This window comes from Saccoglossus kowalevskii, chromosome 11, assembly GCF_978046115.1.
Source record: "Saccoglossus kowalevskii chromosome 11, keSacKowa6.1, whole genome shotgun sequence".
In the NCBI taxonomy this organism is placed as follows: Eukaryota; Metazoa; Hemichordata; class Enteropneusta; family Harrimaniidae; genus Saccoglossus; species Saccoglossus kowalevskii.
The window spans coordinates 25,883,578-25,896,797 of record NC_140651.1 but is presented as its reverse complement, the minus strand read 5'-3'; the positions used below and the strand labels follow the sequence as shown (position 1 = coordinate 25,896,797).

The following is a 13,220-nucleotide window of genomic DNA, read 5'->3' as shown; positions in this document are numbered from 1 at the left end:
ACAAGGTCCTTAACAGAACTTGAATTAGTGATTGGAACTAAATCTGACAGTTTGGTATGTGTAGTTTCTTAATATAGCGGACAATTAATCAATATATATGACATGTTAAGTACTTCGAGTGACTTCTATGAGTAGAATGTTTGGAGGCTACGCCTTAAACTTTTAAACTCCCCTGTAAGGTTTGAGAAGTGAATAAAGCGAGTCTTAGTCTGTATTGGCGAGCTCACCACGAGACACACAGTCTTGAGAGAGTCCTAGCGGAGTTCTGGACAAGTCGGCGAGTCTTGGCGAGCTCTCCACCGGGCGACTGAGACGAGAAGTTGACACAGATCCGCTTAATGCATGGGTGGCGGCACAACATTTTGCATGAGGGAGGAGATCTGCTCACCATCCTTCGCGCCAAAGACGTGACCTTACTAGGTGGTCCGGTCCCCCTTAAAAACATGAAATTTAGACCCTCTGAAACGCTATTTCCTGCATTTTGAGAGACAATTTTTTCTGACACAACGGGTTTCAGCTTTATATGAGGGGGCGACGCAGTTTGCTATATACATTTGACAAGAAATTAAGCAAATAAATTTAATTTGTGTTAGGATAGTCTATAAAATAATATACAGCAAAAATACGTCGATTTATAAAATATTTAGTTCCGGACAAAAATGAAATTGGAAATGTTGTGTAATCAATTCGAAACAATATACATTTTTCACGATCATCAAATCGAAGTTTTGAAAGAATGATGTTTTGAGTATTTGACAGGTATGAACTACGATTAGTTCTGTGAAAACAGCATTTCTTGTTGTTTTCCTGATTCTACAGTCACTTAATCTTAGAAAAAGATTAATCATTTAGGGTGTATGCTATGATAAGAATTTGCCATCTTGATATAAAGTTAAACTGTGCCATTTTGAATCTTTTCTGAGGGACAAAACATTCTGATTTTGTTCAATGCCGTATTATCGGCTCACGTAACTTTTCCCGCCATATTGAATATTCCGCAACAGAGCAAACACAGCAAAACACCATACATACCATACATAAATAAAGAACTACTGAAGACATTGTCAATTAGCGTTTATGTTTAATGGGCATTACTATTTTCAAAGTTTATTATTATTTCGATGTCATCTTAGATTTCTTTCAAACATCAATGATTTTTTCATTGATGCCACATTTATCCGATTGTTTTGAAATTTATCATGTCACATCTCTATACTGAACTTCGATTCTTCAGACAGCAAATATATCGAATACATCACGCGATTCGGCCACGATCTAAGATTTACGACCAAAAATGAATATTTGATTTTTATGAATGCTTTCACTAATTAATATAAAAATGTGCATACCAATGGCCCAAGATTCTTAAGAGAATAAATTTATAATTTTGCATATTTCTGATAAGTAGCAAGTTCGGCCGCCATATTGGATTTCCAGAAATAATGTCAAGCTGTTGTTATCGTTAGTTTACTGAGAGGAAGATAACCTGCAGTAGAAGAAAGTATATGTAATCATAATATGAAACTGTGACATGCTCGCATGGACAGTCCCCTGAGAAGTAATCAATCATACTACTGCTGATGAGACAACGCTGAAGTGTTATTTAAAGCGGAGGGGTTGTCACCTGCGCATGCGCCTGTGCATGCGTTTTAATATTTGTTATCACTGATAGATTCTACTTTCATCACCTGCTGATGTAGGCCCTCATCCAGAGTAAACCCCAGACCTTGCAAAATACTTTCAATTAAATTGAAGCAGCCAATATACGCCAGTTGTTTCAATAATGCCATGTACAACTTGTTAAATTGTTGTATTTTATTTTATTTTGTTTTTTATTTTAATTTTATAACCTTTTTAGTAACAACAAATCACAAGAATTGATCCGATTTCCAATAACCAACCATCACGTCATTGGTCAATTTATCGATCCACTTGTATAGTAATTGTACTGACATGAATAAGTGTATATCTCATTGTATGTCATATTGTTGTAATACGAAATGGTTCAAATGCAGTTATCGAATCCAATGTTATATGTTCACTGGTCTTGTGACATTTACTGCCTTTTGTTATCAGCAACACGCCCTAACTATTTACGAGTTAATTGAGTAAACATTGGCGTTTCGTACAGTATGCAGTCATAATTTGTGAAGCTACTTCCTGCTACCGTTTCCCCTGCAGAGTTTAGACACGAAATAGGTAAAAATGCATATATTCTTAATGTAGTCTTTGCATAATTCCACTTTTGTGTAAGACAGTTTCTCATTTCTTCTATTAGCATCTTGTAAATGCATGCGTGACAGCGAAGAACCATTTCTGATTTACACTGTTCAGTGTCATTATGTTGTGTTTAGCAATTCTTTATTTCACACCAAATTCATACGTTTGATGAGAATATTCTATGTTAGCGTAAGCTATGTTTGGCATCAAATCAACCACTGATTATTGTGTGGCTGGGACAACCAAAAATACATTAAAGCACATAAACTAAAAAACATGGTTTTGGGGGGCGTTTGCTTTGTTCATTTCTTTTAAATCTTGTTTGTTTATGAACATTGCAAATAACTAACAAATATATCGATGACATTTAGGACATTATATATCACAAAACACATCGATGCGTTCCGTTTTAAATCGTGCTGTCAATTTACATTCCAAGTTAAAGTTAAGCTATTGCTGTGTTCCATTGTACATGTGTATATAACATTGACCGGGTGTAAATTTACAGTCATGGCCATCGATGTAACAATAAATATTCTCACTTATATTTCTCTTCTTTAGGTCATTGATGCACTTAGTGACCAACCAGGATAGCAAAATAACAGTCATTTATATCAACATATATTAATATTCAGAAAATAATTTGTCTCTATTTTATTATAAGTGAATGAATGAATAAATTAGTAATTTTATTCCTGTTTTATTTAGCAAGGAAAGTATTATATATGTGTGTGTGTGTGTGATACAATGTTGATATATTGGGTGCTTGAGGTCAGTCAATTTTGATCCTAGCAGAAGATCACGTGACTTTGTTACATTGGTATTTTGAATGTTTTATGCTGCCGGTATGTGCATGAGACCCTCTCCACCATGGAGCATGTACCAACAGGGAATACTTATTGTAAGGGTATCATATGATGGTTAATGGATATGAATATTATTAACTATCCAAAACGCAATGGAAAGTATAGAAATTGCAAAACACATTTTGCTGTAAGCAGTTATAGTTTATAGTATATGAATTTCGGAATATATAGAAAATCTCTAATAAACACAGACGACTCAATACAGCTGAAGTAAGCCGTATCTAAGCATAATCAATTGTATAGCCCGGAATTTACTGGTTTATTGCATTAAACGTTCATTTGAATGAATGATTAAGGCCAATTTATAAGTTAGGTGACAAACCGACTTCCTCAATCGTTGATTCTCCATTTATATAGTAGAACTGCCATGCCGTCAAATTGTAAACTTTGGTCCTTGGCGACTGTGTAACAAAGACAATTTATAAGGCATATGTCACATTTACGAGAGTCATAGTAATACAAACATGTTGACAATAACAGAATAAAAACCTCTACATTGTAAATACCTATGATGCTGAAATGTTCGTGTTGCGGACATGGAGTTACGAACATCGAGTTACGAAAACATTGAGTTACAAAAATGACCATGCCAATAGTTTAGAAACCACGTCCACTTCTCAAAAGCCACGCCCAAATTGTAACTCGATTTTCGATTAACAGTTAACATAACTTGTTTTTGTTAAATTTCCACATTAAGGATGTAGTAGAGGTTTTTTCTTGAAAATATCAAATTTACTTTTCTTTCCATATTCTCTTATACGAATATATGAAGCATGCATTTAACTAGAAAAAACAATTGTAGAGATGGTTTAGGAGAGTAATACATTTTGAATAAATCTGAGATACAGTGTGTTTTATATTTTTTGTGATTTTTCAGGCTTAAGTAAACATCGGTATTTGGGGTTAGTCAGGAGAGTTGATCTCGACTCCCAGCTGCTCCACGGTGATTTTTGGCATAGGTATTCTCTGATAGCTGCTAATGAAATCTGGCAATGATAGTTTGTCTACCACTTTGACTTTAGAAAATACAACACAACTCTCCCCTATGTGAACTCCGGAACAGGGAACCATATTTTAAAACAACGTTGACGATGTTTTTTAAAAAGCGGTATGAGGTAAAAATCTAGGTCACTCAACAGTAGACGAACTGTGAAATTAAATTTAAACTTTCTATAGTATCTCTGAATTCCGCGAACATCGTTTCTGTGGCCTTATTTTGGTTACTTCGAAAATAACATTTCTCTATTTGCACAGTGATCACACGGTACCATTTTTTGTTAGAACATTTATTTCATATTATTTGAAAAATAAGCTTTCTAAAAATATATAACTTGATGAGATTCAAAGCATATGTTACTTCAGAAATGTGCTATGCAATTGCTATAGCAATAACCACTACTACATCCTTAATTAATTTTAATTAAAAGTTAATGCGGCACAGATATTTCGTTTTGTTTAACGTTCAAATTTGATAACTCATTTTTTAATTAACCTATAACTGAACGTCGAGTTACGGGAAACATAAAACGTTAAACAAAATAAAAATCTATGTCGCCCGTAACTTGAAGTTCTATTAACTGTTAATTGATCACCGAGCTACAATTTGGGTGTAGTTTCCCGAAAATGAGCATTGTTTTTAAAATATGAGCGTCATTTTTGTAAATCAATGTTTTCGTAACTCTATATCCGTAACTCTAATGATTCAGCATGCCATGCAAAGCACTGCTTAACGTCAGTGTGAACTTGGTTGTGAGAAAGTGATAAGATATTTTTCTATATTATTTTTTGTATTTTTCAAGTATCATTTTATATTTGAACGTCATGTTCGAAAGTTTGTTCGTTATTCAATAGTTATGTGCTTAAAGCGCGGTAGTCGTCGCGCTGCGCATTTGCGACATTTGTGTTGATAAACATTGATTTTCCCACAATACAATGCGCTCTTCAAATGGAAATCACAAGTATGAGGTTTGACCTGGGCGCGACTTGCACTGATTACCGCCGGTGACTCCGTCGATACCTTCCAATAACATGAAAATTATTTAATTAAAGCTTGGAAACGTCTCAGTTCGTACTCGTTGATCTGCGCAACAGTCAAAGTCGCCATCTTTGTTTATATGAGACCCATATATCTTGCACATGCACAGCGCGACATCTACCGCGCTTTAATTTTTTAATGTTTTTATGTTTGTTTTTGTAAATAAATTTCGTTTCTGGAGGAATCATGCCGCTCATCCCAGACTCACGTTTGGAGAAAGTACGCCATTTGTTGCTTCGTATAATAGGTACATACAATCAACCCGACACATTGAATTGAATTATGTACAAGATTAAATTTGGGGCTAAATTTGAAATATATATCACATTTGATTGACTTTGCAATGTGTGTTAGGATATCTTATGTTACGACCAATTCTTTTCTTGAGTGAGTGTACTGCGAGTTACGCCGATATTGTGAGAGTTCATTGACTTCAAAATAAATATTTTATGTTACCGAAAACTATGTTACACAGTTATTCACTCATTCCTATCAGCGTGCAATACTGTCATGGTCAGGTACAGGCAATTGTACCGATAACTAATTTTATAATAACGAGCGTTATGATTGACCAATCATTGTTTTTGTTTTGGCAATGCATCTTCACCAGTTAGGGTATGTTTGTTCGGGTCGAACCTTCCTCCACACGTAACAGAAAGCAGTGCATATCAGCGTATTTAGACAGCGCCCTCAGAGGGAAACTGCATAATTTTGCTGATATATGATATCCAATCAGATGTAACGTTACAAACCAAACAGCTGATAGGGACATTATGCAGTAATTATGATCTCAGCGCGAAAAATCGACAGTGTCTTAGGGGTTAATGCAATACACCATATACATACACTTGAGATAACATTCTGCGTGTTTTGTCACAACAAAAACATAAATAAATTCATAAATCCCTAAGCTACCGGTCAAGTGCCGAATAGTAGATCTCTCCACATAATTACATATTTACTCAGGTACCGCAACGGTCTAATGTCGGATTGCGATAGATGCCATTTTATGGTGTAATTCGGACAATGTGTCTATAAGGTGATCATAAAAGAATCGATGAGATAGTACAAATATATTTTGTATATAAATATGCTCGATAGTGATAATGTGCGTTGACAGCATACTGTATTTACCCCATTATTACATGTGTATACAATTTACAGCTTATTTGCCTTATAGGTACAGGAAATAAATATATTTATATTTATGCAATTACGCAAATTGTACTGGAAATGTATAACGCAATAATGCTAAAGCTAAAGAAGCTAAAGCTAAAGAGAATGGATGAACCCGATAAAGTTTTTGGTATGTATCAACTTTAAGTCAGTTTCAGCAAAGACCAAACTAAATTAACTCTTCAAAAGTGTTCTGATATCAAAGTTATATGTGAGCTTAGAGTAGTTATAAATATATTTGAAATTGGACTTAACCTGGAAATGTTAAAGATATAGTCAATTGCAAAATACTAAATAATTAAATTGTCAATGCTAGTTTGACTCGAATATGTCAATTGGGATTAAATTTGACAATAGACATTTTGCAAATTACTAAATATTTAACCTTGGAAATTCGACTTCTGTTCATTAGCAATTAGTTCAGAAATTCACCTACACACGGTATTCCTCAATCATTTTATTTTATTTTATTTTATTTTATTTTATTTTATTTTATTTTATTTTATTTTATTTTATTTTATTTTATTTTATTTTATTTTATTTTATTTTATTTTATTTTATTTTATTTTGATTTATTATTTATTTGTTGATAGTTTTTTAAACTTTTGATAATTGCGAATGCCATAACAAGGATCTGACCTAATGCCTATATAAATCCAGTTCAAATCTTGTACAAACTACAGCCAATCACAGCTAGCCTTTTATATTGGCAGACGGCGCACTGATTGGAGAAAATAATTAATAAACAATTACAATGTAAAAAAGATCGTGTTGCGTCGCATGGTTTCATTTTTGAAGACAATTATCTCAATCAAAGGTTGGCCAGGGAAAATGCCCGGAAATAGTTGGTTGGATACTCGGGTCAATATTTTGGAGGCTAAAAATCATGTTTATTTAATTTTTCCGTTTACTGACGTGTTTTTGACCATATTTTCTTGTGAGTTGCACAAAACACGGCAAGACATGAACCTTCTAGATCGTACTTGCTCTTGCGATCTAAATGTGCGGTTGACTGTCGAAGCCATGTCCAACAGGAATTATTTTTAGGGGTGGTGGAAGGTGGCTGCTTCGATGGACACAAAAATTCAGTAACATTTAGAATTCATTATTATTACTGCCACTCGCACCTCAAATTGAGAAGCGCATACTTTTCGCAGTTTGGCAAGACTTCATGTTCTCATCGGTGTTGGTGATAATTTTAATCTCCCATGCATTTAATTTCTCGAAAATGTTTGTTGATCTTTGATAATTCTCACAAATTATCAGTGATAATCTGGATTCTCGTCATTAAAACTGTTTTATTTCAAAATTTCACACCACCACCATGTTGAAACAATATCTGGGCGAGGCTAATATCAAGTGTAGATGACGTGCGAGAGTGTCAATTTCTCGCTCTAGTATATATATATTTTTTGTTTTTGCAATACCTACTTTTCAGTGTAGCAATTAATACTCTACAAGCAATCTTCCTGTACATTATTTTTTGCCCACTATATCATGTACAGCTCAATAAATTTACTTGCATAAACCATTAATAGAAAATTGCTAGTATATCTTTTATATAAAAAAGAGATTCCACGGCATTTTACAATTGTTGTCATTACATTGAATATTTTTTTCATTTCCAACAAATGTGTACACTTCCTTTATTCAGTCATCGCTTCAATCAAACACCGAGCATAATTATTTAGAATGGAAACAAAAATAAGTAAATCGTAACGATTAGAACACTGTAAACAGATACAGTAAACAATGCAACCTGATTTTAAATTGTATAACGGTCGCCGGCCCATGGTATCTACGCAGAATATTAGATCAAAAAATACCAATTGCGATTTGTTCCAAAGAAAAAATATTTTATTCCAGTCCAAAATCAGCGCAATTACTTCAATAAAGAGTTTTTGTATAAAATGTTGATACCTTTTGATGAATATTTACAGCTACGGCTTCAATAACGTAAACGATTTTGGCCCGATCGTCAACAAAATATCACCCGTCTCTAGGGCAAGCGACTAGAAAAAGGTACCGGTGTTCGGTTGAACCGGTGAAAATAAAATCGTCACTCCCGGAATAACTACGCAAAATAACGACTAACACTGGAACCATTAAAACCACAATTTAAACATAAAAATCATAGATGACTTTAATTGCATTTGACAATGATAAACTTACCAAAAAGTCGTGTTTTTTGCCGATCGTTTTCATCGCTAACAGCGGTATAATCCGTCATTTTATGTAGTGTGTTTGCGACATGATTCTGACCGGTGACATCATCAGGTGCGCTAAAGAAGGAGGTCTGTGATTCGTAGACTAAACCAGTCAGATGGGGCCTCGTTGAAATCTCGTTACATAGGCATTGATTCAGATGTATGTTGCAATAGTTAAACATATACTGATTAGAATCACAAGTACGTAACAAAAAAAAACATAAAAAATACAAATAATTTAAAGAATAGTAAAAGTAAAATAAATATATAAATTAAAATACACGCCGTACAATACACCAGATTTTAATCAGATTGGGTATTCCTTCCTGTGGGTAATTGTCTGATTGTTTTATTTCCTAATACAGATCCTGGAGATCCTAAGGAAGATGAAACTGAGGTTGATCGTACGTACCCAACTTTGAGAAGACGCAGAGTCTGTAAGTAAAATAGAATGGGGAATCGAAACCATATTCAGTGTTACTTCATGACTTACATATTTTACCGCCCCTCATAGTAAATGTCGGTGTCGTTGGCGGAGCGATTCTATTCCTTCTGTAGGAGTTAATTTTCAGGTTCAAAAATTAGTTTTATGTTAAGTTGATACTACAGCACGCTTAATTGAATTCCTATTTGTGGCAACTGTAACACAATTACAAAGAGTGTACTAATGTTTATTTTAAAATTATAATACCATTTAATTTCCATAACTTTGAATAGCAGTACAGGAAAGACTTTGTGATACTTGGGAATTATCGCATATAAAGTATGGTGTTTTTTACTAGCAAGTATAAACAGTGGGTATTTGATAGCGGATGTTGTACCTAAGATGAATTAGCATATTTGAAGAAAACTTTAAATAATTCTGCTCGATCTTAACTCAACTAAATATTTGTAATAACTATAATAAATTGCTATTTACTTTGAAACAGACACTCTGCCTGATACTCCCAAACCATGTGTGTATCGTACACTGTGCGCCCATTTCATCAAGACATTGGAACTTCCCGGTAAGTATGCGTGTCCGTTTTTGTCATTGTTGACGTTGGTGTCATTATTTACGTTTTTACCTCTCATGAACAAACTTGTATTTCAGATTCTGCCTTCAGATCCGACGGCAAGTACATTATGTGTTATTGCAATAACTGTCATAAACGGCGCGGGGATAATGACACTTACGAACGTGGAATACCTGCGAAAACATATGCTTTGCCTCTGGGATGGGTACGAAACTCGTTAGAGTAAGTTAATTAACATTAGTAAATGTAATATGATTCGACACAACTGGTAACAACCAGTTCTGTGAGTGATAATATGATCAAGTCTGATACCCGAAAAGGCATAGCATGTAATTCCGTCTTCCTGTTTAAGAATATGTTGTTGTTTTTTAGTGATGGTTTTAGATATAATGCGGAAACAACTTTTCAGATGAATTGTATAATAATAGTTTGTTCCAATGCAACCTTGGAATTATTGTTGTTATGCAAGCTAAACGTATTTTGATATCTAAATGATAAACAATTAACATGCTGTCGCACGTTTGCTTTTTTCATATGTATGCTCGTAAAACACGATGACGTCAAACTTTGTTTCGTTGTAAATGATATTGAACCCATGCTAGCGACCACTAAATGAATTTTTGTTGAAGTTCTTGAAATGATAGTATTATTATAATGACATCGTCCTTTTATTTTCAGAGTTCCCAGACATAAAATAGATGGATTGAACATTGACAGGATATATCACGTAGCGTTTCATGGAACTTTACTTAGTAAAGTAGAAGACATTCTTAACAACGGATGCATTCTTGCAGCCGGTTAGTACATTGGTCGTATGTATGTATGTATAGTCAAAATATAACAGAATCACATGATATTAAAACAAACTCCGATATTTATCTTGATAAGAGTTGCCACGTTCTCTCTTTGGATAATTATTGGCAATTCTTTTAATGCGATCAACATGGAATTTAGGGTCTATATTTGTAGCTCTAAACCGCGAATACTTGGTCATGTGGACATGCATTTATCTTGTTATTACACTAATTAATTGATCATCGCATGTACAATCAGTATTGCTCTTATTAAGTTAGAATAATTGTATTTGTAGATAAATTCGATCGTGTAATTTCGTTTACATAGCAGGATTCTAGAGTAGACTGTAAATTAGACAATGAGTAAAACACGTTTTAACAGATTGACATCGTATTTATACAACTATGTTGCAATCAACAAAATTAACATTATATTTGTTAACATGTGATGGTACCTAATAAATTTCCTTTTTCGTAATTTATGATAAGGTGACGTTGCTCTTGGAGGTACAACACTAGGGGAACGAGAAGGTCACTATGACGACTCTAGAAAACCAGACGGTTTTAATACTAAGCAGATATTTGTATCCCCAAGTATCAAATACGCGGGCCATGATGCATACGCCTCCTCAGTCATGTAAGTACAAAGGTCAACGCACCACCTTAATAATAAAATATTAGTGCAATCATATAAAGAAGGTCAACGGCTCAACAGGACTACAAATACAGTATGTGTGTCACAGTGTAAGACCTGCTTATTGCAATTGAGAGCGCCACCCAGAACTCGCACTGAACAGTTTTTTTTCAGTGCTAGAATGGGGTAGACAAGACATTAGTACTGGAAATGAAATACACATACACCAAAATATCGAGTTATAGCTCCTGTCTTTAATACCTCTCACAATAATAACAAGAAATAAAGCACAGGAAAATACAATGAATAAAGTCACTAAAATAGACGATTGCCTAGGGAAGTGTGCATTGGTGAACTCAAAGTTATGGGATGTAGAAATCGACGACAGTCAATTGCTTCTGCAATATCACAACGAAGAAATACAGGAGTCTTGCTTGCAGAGGAACGCTGGTATTCTGGAGGGCACCGCTGAAAGCTGGAGATCGCAGAGCCTGTATCACCTGTCTCACAATATCGCCTTAGCTACAAACAGGGTACACAGTAGAAATGATGGACCCCAACTGTCCCCAGTCTATCCAATTTATAGGCATAAATGACCCAAATTCAGGGACACCAATTGTGTTTCCACATGATCCAATCACAATGTGATCTTCCTAGCAGCTGTGTCACGTAGGCAACTCAGTGATTCATGAACATCCTTTCCTATGTAAATCACAAGCACACCTGGTAGATTCCAACTGTGCTTCCAGGGTTGAAAACAAGTATGACCTATCAATCACCTTTGTGACAGTTATCACACAGCAATGCACACAGATGCTTGCCATGATTACATGCACACTTCTATTTGCAGGGTTTGAGGTAATATGACAAAACATGGAATAAAGGCAATGCTGACAATGTGTTTCTTTTGAAAATACTAAGTTGGTGAATAGCGTGCCTTCAAAACAGATTCAAGAGAGCATATCATAATTGAATGAGAATTGTTCTACACCTCGTTACGTCTGCAGCCAGTACATATACGATCATTGTAAACCTATACATATTAAATGTTGGTATAAATAATTAGATAATAATTGTTTTATTTCTGCTTGTGATTTCCTCTTCTAGGTGGAAAGACAAGCGAACAGGAATTATTTACAAAGCTAAAGTCTGCTTTCAAGTATGGATCAGACCTGATTCATATAAAGTAGGTCCGGAGACAGTGGGTGCAGAGTCAACTATTGATGATTATTTTAGCAACGATGAATTAGAATGGTCCACGGCTGAAAGAACGGCAGTCGTACCGTACGGTTTATTAGTTAAACTAGAATCAACTTCTGAGGGTGAATTAACTGAGTATATTGAGTTACTGAAAATTCTTGCTGATATTCAGTCAATAATTCACATTTAGTTTAAACTACAAAAAACATGTTATGTGCTACTCAATGTGCTTGTGTGACAAATATGTTTCAAAGTTCATTAAACTGCATTTTTCATATTTCGAATAACCAGTAATGAATCACATTTCTACAAGGTGCAAACCATATTGTATCAATATGAATAATTATAAGACGCCATGTTATACAATTAACACTGATACATCTATTCTAATAAATTAAATAACTACTACGTAATATTTGACATCGATTCATGTATATATCAAATTTTATTGTATGTAACTGTATGTATATTTTAATAATTTTGATCAAATGTATTTACAGTATACAAGCGTTTGTTTGAACAATTGTAACAATTCCAATCTTTATAAATTCTCTCGGTGTTATGTACAGAAAAATGTCATCAATTCTCAAAAAACGTTGAATTATTACAACCTAGCCTTATGTTGCGTAACACTGTGATAAAAAAAGCGAATCTTTATAAGACTTGACTTGTGATTTAAATGCCAAGTCCATGTATATGTTTTTCAAAATAGAAAGGCAAAATTGGTCTATTTTGCTGGGAAATAAATTCGCACTATTACAAATATGGTGTTATCTACCTTGTTAATGACGATTGAGTCATTCAAACTTTACCAAAGGTTTTCAGAATGGTAACATATATTTTAATGTTTTTTTGTATCTGTTATGCTTGAGCCAGTGACAGGAGCTCCTCATGTCTTGGCTGAATTCTTTAAAAATGTATTCGTTGCTAGATTAATAATCACTTAATTCATTATTGCGTTGGAAACGAATTATATAATATTACTTTATAGATTGTCGGTAAAAATTTGATAAACAACTCGAAACAAGTAGAATTACATAGGAATGTTAAGTCATCAAACTTAAAGGTTGAA

At 34.2% G+C, this 13,220-nt stretch overlaps 1 protein-coding gene across 1 annotated transcript; it reads left to right on the top strand.

The window, feature by feature from the left end:
- Positions 1–6,369: 6,369 nt before the first annotated feature.
- Positions 6,370–12,338, top strand: LOC144364535 (neuralized-like protein 4). Its single transcript, XM_078014446.2, has 7 exons — positions 6,370–6,427; positions 8,870–8,941; positions 9,434–9,511; positions 9,598–9,742; positions 10,199–10,317; positions 10,804–10,951; positions 12,056–12,338. The coding sequence occupies exons 1-7, from the start codon at positions 6,370–6,372 to the stop codon at positions 12,336–12,338; spliced, it is 903 nt and encodes a 300-aa protein (XP_077870572.2).
- The last annotated feature ends 882 nt before the right edge of the window (positions 12,339–13,220 follow it).